Genomic DNA, 15,754 nt, shown 5'->3' with positions numbered 1-15,754 from the left:
AGTTTCAAGATTTTGTTTTGTTACATCTTTGTCAACACTGAATGAAAAGTTAGAAAGTGGAAATTTCTTACCGCGCGCGTCATCATGTTGCGTGAACCATGGGGGTGCAAAAAAGCAAGTCTTTGGCCTTCAGCGAGATTGAGCTTTTTGTCAAGATGTGTATGAACTTCAACCGATGATGTGGTGGATGTTTTAGGCTTCATAATTCGATGGCGTTCAATTGTACATGTATTAATTAAGTGCATTTTTTTAAAGTACGTATTTTAAAAAAGTACCAGAACTAACATGAAGTGCGCCCTCATTTACAAGTCTCGTTTCATACCCCCCGCCCACCAGAAAACAAGGCCGCGTTCGAATCAATTGGCTGCGGCCTGAAATTACACACGACCCTACGGGAACTTCCAGTTGCCTACCATCGACTGGTGGGTACATTCTAGCCGCAGTGAAGTACATTTGAAATTTAGAAGTCGGCCCAACGTTGAGGAAACTGGAGAGTGCCAAGGATGTGATCTATTGTGTACAGAGCTCCAATAATATCTTTCAGCACCATTTTCTGGGGGCTGTCATTTATTATCGAGCAGCCACCACATAATCTTTTTTTCTGGCAGCCATCACATAATCTTCTAGATAACAAAATTGGGCCAACAGAAAATGATGCCAAAATATTCAGGCGCAGTTCAAAAATAAGTGCACATCCTATCCCTTATTGGCCCATTCCGGCTTTCCGTAGTAACCGTCGGGAAATTCACTTTCCCCTCATTGTAAGTCCAGTTTCCCGAGTCGCATTAGCCTTGCAATAAGGCAATGGGAGAGAAGGAAAGCAGTGGCATCTGGTGATGAAGTGAGTGACTGAAAAAATTCCTCAGTTGTCACGTCATAATTCAATGAAGCAAACTGGTGACTGAGATAGTAATGATGGTGACTGACGACAGTTGGTGTGACAATGCCGGCGGCGGTCGTGGCGGTGGGCACCCAAGGACGAGAACGCAAGAAGGTGTAACTCTGTTGTGTTTCCGTCATCCGGTTGTCTTCACTGAGTCCTCTATTGGGAATCTGCATCCTTTCCCCACAAGACTGGTACACTGCATTGTGTGACTTACTCGTGACTTTCCTCTTGAATTTGTCTAATGATATCCTCAACTGCAACCTATATCAAGTAAAATCACGCATTATTATCCTTAACATGCAGTCTTATATAGGCCCTACACGCATTACTGAGAGTGCCATAATGGTGTTCCGAGTGGGCGCTTTCCCTCACGCACCCACCCCCTCAGAAATAAAATAAATAAGGAAGGGGGAGGAAAGAAACCAGGGGTAAATCGAACGAAAAGAGGTAGAACGTACCAGTTTGCTGGTGTCACCGTTGTCCGTCAATTTGCTGCCGATGAGTGCTCTCCCTACAAAAACCTCGAGCAATAATGGAATTCTAATAGACCTTTTCCAACTTTCTAATAAACCAATACAAAGTGAAATGATACAGATTACATGTACAATAAAGTGATATAGCGATACAGATTTCAAATAAGTGCAATAGACAGTGCATTAATATAAGGGAGGAAAAGTTCGTTGAAAGTAAGAGGAATAATTTGTTTCCCTTTCATAATGGGTTTTTTGTCTTACATTGACGTATATATAAAATACACTCAATGCACAATTGCCTAAAAGCTTGCGAAAAACTCATAAACTTTACTACGTTGAGGCTCAAACCCACGACCTCCTGCTTACAATGCAGACGTAACTACTCGACAACCGAGCTTGCCGGGTGGGAAGTCAGGACCAGAGTACAGTACATATTTGTTCCCTCCCTGTATCTGTTTGGCGGGTAACGTCTCCATATCTTTCGAACAACGATCCTCGTGATATTTTTAAGATGATGGAAAGCAAAACATTTTTGGGGTTTTTGAAGCGTACATTTTTTTATTTTAAGGCTGCAGAAGCGGCCATTGGATTACATGTTGCCATAGCACCTAAGCCCAAAATAGTCAGTTTTGTACAGTTCTTCCCTTAAAGTGGGCATGGTTTCAATGGTACCAAATATCAACAATCCAAATTGCTTTCTTGAATACTTGAAATAAACGACACGGAACGCTCGTTGTTTGGTATGCCACTGCGGTTTCGAGGCGTAAAACAATAATGTTAAAAAAAAAGAACAGGAAGATGCTGATTCCACAGAGAGGGCCAAACTTATAAATACGTTAATATATTTTTCGTTTCTAAGTGGCAGAATAATGTTCCTTTGGGAGGCAGCTGATAACTTTGCTCAAAATATTACACAAGTAACTGTGAAAAAGTCCCATAGAGCAAACGAAACATTACTTCGAGGGCAGATAACCAGGCTGATTTAATGAAGGACTATTTGTATTTCAGTTTTTTTTTTAAGAGCACCCCGATTTGACGTGGATCTTCTTCAAGCTGCCCCAATCCGACTATCACCACCGTTCATCGGCGGCGGAACGATTTTCGAAAGGGGGGGGGCAGTTGTTAGACCATCAGGCACCAGCCATTAAAAGCTCGATCCATCGAGCTTCACCCACAACTATAGGACTTGCAAAATGTTGGGGGGGGGGGGCAACCCCCAGTTGAAAACGTGAGGAGCACTGCCCCCCCCGCTTCCGCCGCCAGTGCCACTGTTGATGAATGAATTCTTTACACCAAAATGCCAAATTTGGAACTGGAAGTGGTTTGTCATCATTTTTTGCGAAATGGGTGGCAGGCGAAGTGAGACTCAATTCGATAACGCGTTAAAGTAAGCATTTTCCAAGGCTACGAGTTTGGACAGTAAATTAAGTAACTTTCCTGAATCGATCTCTTCACACAGGAAACTGACTGAAAAAAATGTAAGATTATAACTACAGACATCCCTAATAATCCTTTTCCTTACAATACGCAAACCAACTCGACCGAAAGCACCCCTTTTCCTGCTTTCGTGCCCCCTACCCCCACGTGATACTACATCTGTGGCCTTGTTCAGGGTGCCCATTATGTTTTTCAGTACATACACTTATACAGTGGCAGTGTGCATTACTAGGGTGCTTTAACAGTATGCTTTATTTTTAGAGGCGAGTAGTCGGATAGGGTCTCGTCTTCCAGTTATTCATCAAAAAAAGTTCCAACGGAGTATTTGTATTTCATAACCTAGAAAATACCAATTTTTGCCTCAATTAATAGGTGACATTCAAGTTTGAAAACAAAGTTTGTCAATATCCACACAGCAATTGTTTACATGTATCAGTTTTATTTACGCCCGTTTCAAAACTATTTTGAATTTGGAGTTTACAGTAACAAACATGTATGTGGATAACTTTCAGTAAAGATATATACATGTACATGTATTTGACAAAATTATCGACAAAAATGTTTACCAGTATTGGTTACAATATAATGGCACAGTACATGAATTACAAATTACATTTAGCATTTACTGCATGGTTAAAATGCTTAGGCGTTTGGACAGGTATAGTCCATGGTATTCATGACGTCCTTTCATACACAACCTTTACTGCCATGGGTCAACATCTGAAACCTGTTTCTTGGACCTGATAGAGTGGCTTTTATCCTAGACAGCTTACATTTTTTGTTATTGCCTTTGAAAAAAAATCTGCAAGGGTTGAAATGCAAGTTGACTATCTCTCTCTGTGTATTTGACAGTAAATCAACTGCCACCATTGCTCCTTCAATGTTAAAGTTGCTGCCCATTTTGCAAGTTCAACTTAAAATATAAATGAAACACTTCTGTTGGAAATGTGGTACATAAGATTAATTTCATGTTGATGGCAAACATCAATTTATGATGAGTATTCTGAGTTTCTCTGGTGAAACCTCACGCAAACTTTACTTTTTGTGTTTTGCTTCATCTGACCAGAATGGTTACCTATGATTAAAACCCAACAACAGCCACACTCTTTCAGGTTAGGCAATAACCTCAAAAGAAGGCTGCTGAGCTAAGCTGTACTACCAGACCAAAAGGATGAAAAAACAACTCACAGACAAGACAGGTTCTTCATGTTCATCTACTCCACTAGACAGTAAACGTTTATAATCTGTGTGACAAGGTATGTGGGGAAGGCTGACCTTCAATGTTAAGGAACAAGCACATGGAAATATGGGACTTAAAATAACTATCTTTCTAAAAGGTTTACTTATGAGGAATTGGAAGGCCTGAAGGGGCAGTCCTCTTACAATGTTTTTTTTGCATATACAAAGCTGATGTGTTTGTTACTTTGTGTATCACCCCTTAAGGATCGGTGGTCTTTGATGAAGTTCAATATAAGTGTTGTAGCTGAGACCTCTTGAGACCTTCACATGACCTCCAGTCTGAATACGTGTCGGGGGTTAATCAAATGAGCTGCAACCAAAGAATTCCTTTGTCAATGGTCACCCTGTCACCTATGACTAAGTTTGAAGCTCTTCTTATGAATGGTCTTGCATCTTGTCTCTTGTCTGGTCTTGTGATGGTCTTAACTACAACACTTGTTTAACATTTCTACAAAGTGGCCATCACAAGTTGGTCCTTGTAAAATGAACTTGCAGTGCAGTTTGAATACAAAAACGCAAGCATGCAAAAAGGCTTAAGATGGGTCAACACTGTTACGTGGACAAAGAAGTCATACGACTTCACATCTGATAATTTATATTATTGCTAGAATAGAAACACCCACACCACTTGTGTGTCATATCCTCACAATGCAGAGTACATTACATGCACTTAAAACGTTCATTCATATGTATACACATGGTTTATTCGTGCATGCTCCATGTTGCAATCTTACTGATTTAAATCTCCAAACAAAAGGAATTCACAGTTTGCTGTATTTCAAATGCCCACACTGTTGATTTCAGCAAGAACAGTGAAATGCTACTTGAGATCAGAAAGTCCTTTTCATGGCAAGGGATTTGTTCACCATGAGAATTTGACGATTCAAAGCGGATACAGAAATAAGCCAACCATTTTTGTGTGTGTGATTATTCGGGAACTGTACATAGTTAGCATTCATGTTTTTTTTTGTTGGCTCATAATGACAGTGACTACAACTACACTACATAACTGGGATAGAACTCCTAGGTATGGCATATGGTATGCATGATGTCATGGGAGTACAAACACCAACGTTCCAAGAGAGATACTTATACAAAGTAGGACCACCTCATATTCTACGGCTGTTCTAACCGGGACAGAGACAGAAAGATCTAGACATTCCCTGCATGTTCAAAATGGAAACAATAAATGAACATCCGGGATCCTTGGCTGTTCCTAATGGGAACAGTGCAGGAACACCTGGCATCCATGGCTGTTCCTAGTGGAAACAGTCCAGGCACACCTGGCATTCCTTGGCTGTTCCTAATGGAAACAGTGTAGGAACAACTGGCATTCCCAGGCTGTTCCTAATGGGAACAGTGCCCAAACACCTGGCATTCCTCGGCTGTTCCTAATGGAAACAGTGTAGGAACACCTGGCATTCCCTGGCTGTTCCTATCGGAAACAGTCTAGGAACACCCGGCATTCCCTGGCTGTTCTTGGGGGAAAGAGAGTGTTTTCTAGCCATAAACAGGCCGAGTTCATAAACAGTCTCAGCATTCCGAGTCTGGTAATGGCCAATGTTGCACTACTCAAGTTCCTCCTCCACAAGGGCGCTTGATGCCCCGCCCATACCTGATGCTGCTGCTGCCGCTATTGCCGTTGATACTTTCTGGAAGGAAAAAGAGACAAAAAAGTAAAAACTCACGATCTAGATGACTGGGACAGGAATCGTACGATCCATTAATCCTATGCATTTATAAAATCTGGGAGGGAAGAGGCAATGAGGGGAACAGTGGCTTCCCAAGGGACACAAAAAATACACAGCCCCCTGGATTCCATCCCCTCATCTTCTGATCAAGAGTCAAAAACCATTACCACGGGGCCACACTACCCTTTTTTGGGTGTAAAGTGAAAACAACTCTAGAAACCCACTCATTTAACTTGTGAATACTGGGGAGCAACGGGCGATGAATGATCACGACCAATGGTTTTTTATTTCAAAAATAATCTCAGATCCGAAATTTAGCCTTACATACGATATTGATCGTTATAATGGTGTAAAGAGGTCTTCATCCACTTGTTTTACATTTATGCACGCATGTGATTATGTCATCATCAGAAGATGAAACAAACATACAATATTTTCTCCATAATTTGCAGACACTTAACAATTGAACACCATTCGTCAATACCTCAATCTCCCTATACAAAATGTGCAACTTGACTGTGTATTAACATCTGATCATGCCTACTGAGAAGTGATAATGCCTGCTGCATAAATCACGCACTGGCCCCTGGATACAAGACAGTTTAATCAATTCTGATTGGTCAAGAGTCTGTGTGCATGTGGCTCGCTAAGCGCATGCCAAGTCCATATAAGGAGATTCTTTAGGACAACTATAAAATAAACTGGATGGGGTTGCTCAGGAAAATGAAAGTAAAATTCTGCAACAAAATCATTGGAAATCAATCATATTGACTTTTTTTGACTTTCTGACTCAAAAGGTATTTATGAATGGGAATAAATATGTGCTTGGCCGGTCTTAAACTAACATTTAAGGCTGGTTCAGGAGACCGAATGCTGATAAAGCCCTCACCAGCAGCTTGGGCATTAGTTATGTCCATTCTCCTTAGCTAGTCTGAAATGCATGTTTAAGACCGGTCAAGCACATGTTTATTCCCTTATTAATCTGCAGAGAATTCCAGCCCTTCCTTTATGAAGGTTTGTGCTTCATTGCAACTCTTTGGGTTTTCCTTCCCCACCTTCTTCAAATCTACAATTTGCTCTATTAAAAATGACAAATCATTTCTGAGCGGTCAAGAACCATCTCTTCCACTGGTATTAAAAGGACTGGTCTCTACGTACATCATTGACGGCTGGTAGCTTCTCTACAAGCAGGTTGTAGACCGGTAGGGGGAGCGTCCTCTGCAACACCTCCAGCAGATGGGCAGGCTGGCCACAGACCGATACAGCATGGCACAGACACTCAGTGCCATTATCCAGGTCACCTGTCAAATAAATATTACCCCTACATGTACATTACTGGTAATGTCACAACTACAAACTGCTAAAAGCAGTTTTGACACAATGATACGTCACACACACTGCATAGGCTGCACATATGTTGGATCCACGGTTAGCCTTTACTAGTGTATATTGACCACTTTTGGAAGCAGGCGTTATCCTGTGTTCATCATATGACTGCATGGTGATACCAGCCGGGTGCTACCAGTATACACCGCCGTTGCCGCACTGGAAATTCTGATTGTTCAGAAAGTTTTGGACTTGAAGGTCCATAAACCCATTTTCCCAAAGTATAAAGAATTATGGATCAGCAACGGCTGCTTATGTGAATATCTGCTCAAGAAAGTGGACCTTGGATATGTGTAATCCATTTATCCAATCTGGATGCAAAATGCCATGTGTTGCTTATGACCTCCATAAAAGTGAAACGCTAGAAAGGCGCGTGGGCTGCCAATTAGTTTCTAGAAGACTGATAATGACATCTCAATCATAATAACTGACATGTCCATTAGTACATGACCTGTGACTGACATCAAAGACTCTTCAATAGTCACTTGTTGAGTTTCTTTGTAAGTAACCATTAAACTTAGACACAGTGAAAAAACAATAGGTAACATCACGTCTTAAACGCAATTTTCTTCTTTTTTTTAGTAGTGCTGTGTATTTCACAATCCATATTTAAATGACCAGATTTTCAGGTGGAAATTGGAAGTATCTTTCGGATTTTTTCAAAGCTTATTTACATTTAAGAGGGCATATGGAAAAGCATTCCACTCACCTTGTGCCAGGAGCTCTTCTCCACGCTGGACTTGTGTCAAGAAGTACTGCTGAACCTGCTGAGGGTCTGCCATATTCGGTAGCTGTTTAGGAAACACAGATGCAGTATACATTACAACAGCAATGAAAATGTTTAAGCCATTGAGTCTGTGCGGTCTCACATATGTTTTTGTTCAATATTGCATGCAATAAAAATGTCAGGAATACGGCTGGCACCTGAGTAGGAACACCAAAAATACAATGTACTGCAGTCCAATTGTGTGAATCATCTTTGTTGTTCTAAACTAGAACTTTTCTTGTTACTGATTCACATACACATACAGGTACCGTACTTCTTTAATTTTGAACAGACAGAATGGATTGATCTCTTACCAAAAGTAAGACTTATATTATAATGCCTTATATTATAATGCAATGTACAGTGTACATGTATTTGCTGCTATAATGAGCACAAGAGGGTCCGCGCAAAATGTTTTTCCTTTGTAAGATTTTCCTTTTCTTGTGAGTCACTATCTTCAGGTTTGAGATAAATTTCTTCAATAAAACCATAAAAGAGCCAAGTTATTTTGGTTAATCTCACAGCAGGTTGGGGATGGATTCCACTCCCCCTCTCCAAAGAACTTGGCTGTAACACTCGATACTTGACATGAAGATGAGAAGTTTGAAGTCAATCAAATGGTTCTGTTGTTATGATCATTTGAAGTTCAAGGCTACATGCGTGTGTGTACTAAGCACCACAGTGGGGAAAGGTACATGTATACCTTTTTGGCTGACCTGTCTTAGAACAATTGGCACAGCACAAGAATGGTATGGTTAATCCTGACAACATTGGTGTCAAAATGACAGCAAAGAGTTACATGTACTTTGAAACATTTCAGAAAATATTGGAGACATTGGAAAAATGTAGGGGGGGGTGGATTTGGCCCTGTCCAACCCCCCCAACCCCCCCAAGCTCTCTTAGGGTTAAGGCAAATTTTCAATGTTTGGTCAAAATGTCCAAGAAATTTGGGAGCTGCGGGGAACGTTTCATACACCAAATTGTTCAGCATAGTGATACTGTACTGCGCTTCCAATACGGGCCATTCACAATAGTGTGACTCCAAGAGTTTGCAACGCATTGGCCAATCTTAATGCACGAAATCTGTCGACCCAATGCGCATTTGGGAGGGGTCAACAGATTTCGCGTGTTGTGATTGGCCAACACGTTGCAAACTCTTGGTGGGGCACTACTGTGATTCGGCTGGATCGAACTGTAACCCAGATATTTGTTAAGCCTTTGCCACAATGAACAGATGACACACGGATGATAATGAAGTACAGAAGGCTTTTGTGTTTACCTGCATGTTCATGGTGGAGGAAGAGCCATCTTTCTGTTTCTGTTTACTCTTCTGTTTCTCTCTTCCTGGATAAACAAGTGGGAAACAAAAATTACCACTGATGGAAAAGACAGACAACGTGTACATTTTCCATCACTGTAGAGTGCAGGTTCCTTTAACCCCTTCGCGCTGGGAAGGGGCTAGAGCCGCCGTAAAAATTGAGATCCTTAGCCCGCTTTTCAGCTTTATTCTCGGCCCACACTTGAGCAAACACGGTGAAAGAAGGCAGACCATGGCTCTTATATATATGGTGATTGGCCTTTGTGTGTAGCCCAGAAATGAAAAGACCAAATTTGCATCATAATCACCAGCTTCACAATAGTCCCCACTTTGAAAAGAGGCAACGGGAATGTGGAAGCATGAGTAGAGCCACCGAAAATGCCACCAAACAATCAGCCTTTTCGCTGTGTAATTCAAAGCATGCAGAGCACGAATTTGCGGTTTGGCAGGTGGCCTTCGTGGCCAAGTGAGGCTGGAATTCTTGGATATATTTTGATATTTCGAATTACTAGGAAATCTGTTAACATTTTGACTGGGTTGTTTTAGAGTGTATAGTGAAGGAAGTTTTGTAAAGATTGTATTAAAGTTGTATTTTGAAATAAAGCTCTTGGAAAAGGAAGTTACTTGTAATTGTTGCTTATAGATCAATTAGGGCATAATTGGGGTTCTGCATCAGTGGTGTTTATGAGGGCTCCAAATTCAGCCACAACCTTTGACCGAGCCGCAAGGCTCAATGCACACGGCCACCCTTTTGACGTTTCACCTACGAAGGCAGTGTTTCACGGCAGCTTTAGATGTGGCGCACAAGCCGACAACTGAGCTGGGGAAGCTCTGTATTGGGACGCTCTATACTTGTCATGGAAATTTCTCTAGGCTCATTTTCACCCTCAATTCGTCTGTAATTTCATTGGTTGGCTGTAATCCACCCAGAATCCTGTCAAAGTCTATAAAGTGTGATTACAGTTAATCCAATGGTGCTAAACATGGAAATCAAGCCAAGCCTTGAAGATCCAAGCTATCAAGTCAAGTCCAGTCAAGTCAAGATTCCAAAACCTATCTGCATCCAAAGAGCGATGGCTTCCTGAGTCGTATGTTCCAGTGTTGTTACTGCACGCCTTCCAGTGTGACCAGTGTGAGCACTGGCAGCATCGGGCGTGTGACACCGGGTTTTCTTCCGAAGAGTACCGGCGGATCACGCAGGATCCTTTGCTCCTCGAGGTGTGGGTGTGCAACGAGTGTGCCTCCTGTCCAGCTTCGGCTTCCTCTCTCATTCCAGAGGAACCTAGGGAGGGCGGCAGCGAAGACACTTCCACATCACTACACCATTTGACATCCCATCTCCACCCGAGGAGACACCCCTTCCTGACGCAACCCTCCCCGCTGATGTCCCACTCGGTGAAGACACCACCGACTTCCCAGTGGTGGAGGGTGGGTCTTAACGAGGGAAGGCACTGCTTGTTGACAACCACGGCTACACTTACGCCTGGAAGAAGACAAGCCCCACCAGCATAACCTGGCTGTGCAGCATTGAGAGCAAGTCCTACCGATACCCTGTCACAGTTTTACAGTGAGGGAGGCGGTTCGACTTCGGTGTTCACTCCCACCACATACGTGTACACCCAGCATGGCCAGGTAAAGGCACAGCGGTGGAAGTTGTTGCCAAGGTGAAAGAGGTGGCCCAGTGCGACCTTTCCTGCTCCGCCAGTATGGTTGTAGAAGAAGTTCTGGTGGAAAAGGGCACTGGGTTTTCTTCCAGCTGTCCCGACCCGTTGCTGCTGAAACACACCACAAACCCGACCCGTCAAGGTCAGCGGCCCCCAGAGCTGAAGTATCTTTCCTTCGACATCGTGGACAGCCACATTCCAAGCAACTTCCTCCGAAAGGACATCCTGGTCAGCGAGGCAAGACACCTTATGTTCTTCACCGACGAGCAAGCTGCTGTCCTCGATGGTGCCAAGACCTGGTACATGGATGGAACCTTCAAGCTAGTGCGGCGTCCCTTCAGCCAGCCGTTTTCCATCCATGCATTCATCAAGGGAGATGCGGGTGACATCAAGCAGGTGCCTCTGGCATTTGTTATGATGTTAAGACGGACCAAAAAAGACTACAAAAAGGTAGGTCATTTTTTAGTTTTGGTGTTATTGTTGTTATTATTATATAGTACTATTATTTAGTTTTCTTATAAAAGGGGAATAATGGTAATATTATTGAGCCAATTACTCTTTTCATTGGTATCCTCGTTACAGGTGGAGAAATAAGTTAACAAGTTAATTCTTTTCTCTTTTTGTTTTCTTTAATTATCTTAAAGAATAATAATGGTAATGATTGTTGAGTCAATTTTTCTGTTCATTTATTTCCTTGTTATACATGTAATTGAAGAAATAATTTAACAAGTTCTTTTCTCTAATATTTTTCTTTAACTTTCTATCCATTGCAGGTGCTACGGGCGCTACAGCAACAGCTTCCTTTGCACGCAAGCAGTCTCCGTGAAGTGGCCGTGGACTTCAAATCTGGGAGGCAGTGAGGTCCGTCTTTGGTGACGTGCACATTCACGGCTGTCTCTAGCATTGGACCCAGGCTGTCTGGCGGAAGTGTCAAGAGCTGGGCCTGCAGGCAGCTTACACCAAAGATGCATCTGTGAACGACTTCATCAGGAAGTTGATGTCTCTGATGTTTCTACCCGCAGAACACATCCCCGAGGCCTTCCACCTGCTACCACCTGTAGCTGAGAGCTACCTTGGCACCACTGCATCAGCTGTGTGACTACATCTCCGCAACATGGCTGAAGCATCCCACCTGGAACACAGCCAAATTGTTCGTCTCTATGCGGAGCATCAGGACAAATAATGATGTAGAGGGCTAGCACTGCCGTCTTAATGGCTGGGCAGGAAGGAGCAAGATACACCTGTACACTACCATCAAGCTCCTCCATCAAGAAGCTTCTCTGGTGACGATGCAGATACACTTGGTCAAGGAGTCTAAGCTTCGCCGTCATCATCAGAAGAACGTTCGAAGAATGCAGGGGCTGCTGTTTCTGCTGTGGGAGCACTACCAAGCGGGTGAGCTGAGGACATCTGGTCTCCTTGCCAAATGCAAGCATCTCACTGGACCATTGCTCTAGGCAAACCGGGCCTGAACCATCAAACCGTCAAACAGAGCCAACATACTTTCAAAAGAGATAATTCAGTCCTGTCTGATACATGTAAATGATTATTAATTTAATGAAATAAAAATAATAACTTGAATAAAATAAATAGAAAAAAATCCAAATAAAAGAAATAGAAACAAATAAATTTACCCCAGAAAAAAATTGAAAAGTACAAAAAAAAATTAATAACCCCGAATAAATTACTGCAGTAAAAATTTTAGGAAAAAAATACAATAAATTATCCCCCCCCAAAATAAGTTGCCGCTGTAAAAACTTAAAAGAAAGAAAATATCCCCCCAAAATAAATTGCCGCAAGTAAGATTATGATGTAGTTCTTTACACGGGGGACAACTTGACTAGGGGACGAGTTGATTTGGGGACAACTTGAGTTACAAAGAACTCTTGGGGGAAATGGAGCAGCATTTCTATGGGTACACAACTAGAATAAAATCCTTGTTCGTGCCCTGTTAAACGTCATGCAGAGCCTATGGTGAAAAAGGCTCATTTTCTATGGTGTTCATGGTAGAGGGGCGGACGTTGGACCCCACAGGGGTAGCGTGGTAATTGATGGGCTCAACAAATGATAAACTGAATGGCAGTCAATGGGGTGGAAGCAAGAAATTGGTGAGCAAAAATTTCATTTTTTTATTCAAAAATACTCTGTCTTATGCTCTGAAACTTTGTTATCCCTCTTTTTAAGAGGTAGGCCCGATGGATTAATCAGGGAAACATTTGATGTAACACTAACAGCTTTCTCACACCAGTGAATAATTTCACCACAACAATCCGATTCCAAAACCCACTAGGTCTAGTACTACTGCTACTAGGCCCTGGTTCTAGGTCAACTCGACTGTTTGCAAACTCGACTCCTGACCAACTCAACTGTCAACCAACTCGACCGTTGAACAAACTCGTCCGTTGACTAACTCGACTTCAAAGTCGAGTCAACTTGACCATTTACCAACACGACCGTTTGCAAACTCGACTGCATGATTGATACATGGGTTTATTAGACAAACCCTTTCCTTGAAAAATAGATATTAAAAGGGGAAAATTGAAGATCGGATCAGTTCCGGATCGCGAAAATGATGGATGCTACTTTCAGCTCAATGAACCAACGAAATCAACTGAAATGCAATCAATAATTGAACTTGTGCCAATGAGATACTTCAAAATAATTTTCCCAATTTGAGAAGGACGCACGCACGACCCCCGAAATCTGTCACCACACTCTGCCCATGCCATATCTCATCACGTGCAGTAAAACGAATTACACGCGCAATCCACAACTAGGAAAAATGCGTTCCTTCTATGCCCTGTCCCCGTTGCATCGTTCGCACGGTCGAGTTGGTCGAGAGTCAATTTGGTCGAGAGTCAAGTTTCGAGTTAACCTTTACAGTTGAAGGAACAACGGTTGACTTGGTCGACGGTCGAGTTGGTCGAGAATCGAGTTGACTCGAGTCGAGTTGGCAAATGGTCGAGTTGACCTGACACCTTCTGTAGGCCCTACAGCCACCATGCACCGGTCCCGGTATACGGTAGGCCTACAAACGGTTTTGAGTCAACTCGGACCCAAACCAACTCGGACCCATGCCAACTCGGACCCACGACCAACTCAGACCCATGTCAAGTCTGCCCAATACTAACCCGGACCCACGACCAACTCGGACCCACAACCAACTCGGACCCAATACTAACTCGGACCCACGACCAACTCGGACCCACCCTGAGTCAACTCGGACCCAACCCCAGGAGCGTGATTGACTTGTTGAAAATTTTTATTTTGTCCACTTTTACATTTTAGCATTTGGTAAATGACACTTTTGCACTGCATGCTGCCAAGCTGTAACGTCCTCTCTACACGTTATGCAGGGAGACAGTGGCACAGGCTTCCCAGAATCTCTCCTTTTTCCAGACCCAGATCACTAGCAGAAATCGAATGAACTTTCACCAAACAGCCCCCAAAGTTTTTGTTGCAATAAAAAGCCACAGATAGGCCCTTCTGATGTACATAATAGATGCTGCATACGTACAACAGATACTGCAGATATACATGTACATCAATGTCACGAACATTGACCTTTTATAATGTCTCATGGTGTTATCCCCCACCTCACTTTTCAATTTTTTTTGGCCTGGCAAGTCATGCACCTCTACCTTGCCCCATTCCCTCCCCCACCCCCAACACCGGCAAGATTTAAGCAGATGGAGGAATTCATCCATACAGGCCTTAACTGACTGTCCAAATAACGCAAATAGGTTGGTAATTTCGAACAACACAAATCAAATCATTTTAAAATAAAAATGTGGAATATTTCCTATTGGCTTAAACTTGGAGACGGATTTGAAGCGTCGTACATGTATGTCTACTCGCGAGCTCATTATTTATATGTCGTGATCCCACGGTTTCTTATTTTCTGCAATAAGACGTGCCCTAATCACGAGGATCATAGAATTATTTATATAAATCCCGAATTTGGGATTGATAGTTTTCGGTTCAGAGTATTTCTTTCACAAAAAGCCCCACAATGCGGGCCTATTTTGGATAGAGGCAGGCGGCTACATTCATATGAGCGCATAGTTTTACTACTTTTAGGGGGATATCTTCGGGAAAAGGCGAATAAAAAAGTTCATAAAATTGAAACGAAAAGAGATCGATCTGTCCATACATAATCTTGAATTTCCAACGAAAAAATGAAGGCCAACCTCTTCGCGAGGTTCAAGAGTCAGCGCTATTTCGGTCTACGGGCGCGTATTTGGTGTAATGCAACCATAAGACTCAGTGGGTCCGAGTTGACTCGAGGTGGGTCCGAGTTGGCGTGGGTCCGAGTTGGCGTGGGTCCGAGTTGGTTGTGGGTCCGACATGGTCGTGGGTCCGAGTTAGTATTGGGTCCGAGTTGGCGTGGGTCTGAGTTGGTCCTGGGTCCGAGTTGGCATGGGTCCGAGTTGGAATGGGTCCGAGTTGGTTTGGGTCCGAGTTGACCTGATCCCCTACAAACTACATGTATAATGTGCGACTCACTCTCTTTCAATTTCTGCCTGAACTGAGGATCACTTCTCCTCTTTCTGTCAAAGTAGATACAGTAACCGACGAACAAAGTTCCAGCTATCCCCGCTGCGATACCAATTACAGTCTTTGAAACCATTTTTCCGGTAGACTTCATGTACAGTACGACTTTCGTACTTGTTACTGGCGTTGGCCGAGCACGTTGGTTGATGAACGAACGAAGCCCTGGCTCTAGCAGCGTTGAACAATTGCCTTGTTACCTTTGAACTTTTACCGAAGCTGGTAACCACAAGTGTGCGATGCGAGACCGCCGTATCCGTACGTGTGCGGCATTTTATTTTGTCGATGGATACCAATAAACATCTCAAAATATCCACAGGAGCTATGCAAGGCACTTGCAGGT

The 15,754-nt window shown here is 42.9% G+C and overlaps 1 protein-coding gene across 1 annotated transcript; it reads right to left on the bottom strand.

Annotated features, from left to right (window-relative positions):
* Positions 1-3,215: 3,215 nt before the first annotated feature.
* LOC147800434 (mitochondrial import receptor subunit TOM20 homolog B-like) lies at positions 3,216-15,596 on the bottom strand. Its single transcript, XM_087139521.1, has 5 exons — positions 15,367-15,596; positions 9,158-9,222; positions 7,822-7,903; positions 6,885-7,027; positions 3,216-5,687 (listed from the first exon to the last, which is right to left on the bottom strand). The coding sequence occupies exons 1-5, from the start codon at positions 15,506-15,508 to the stop codon at positions 5,604-5,606; spliced, it is 516 nt and encodes a 171-aa protein (XP_086995647.1). The 5' UTR covers positions 15,509-15,596; the 3' UTR covers positions 3,216-5,603.
* Positions 15,597-15,754: the final 158 nt, after the last annotated feature.

The sequence above is a fragment of the Acanthaster planci genome, linkage group LG01 (assembly GCF_054643075.1).
Source record: "Acanthaster planci isolate LZ-2023a linkage group LG01, COTS_SCS, whole genome shotgun sequence".
Classification (NCBI taxonomy): domain Eukaryota; kingdom Metazoa; phylum Echinodermata; class Asteroidea; order Valvatida; family Acanthasteridae; genus Acanthaster; species Acanthaster planci.
Note: the sequence above shows the minus strand (reverse complement) of the source record. Positions and strands in the feature narration are given on the sequence as shown.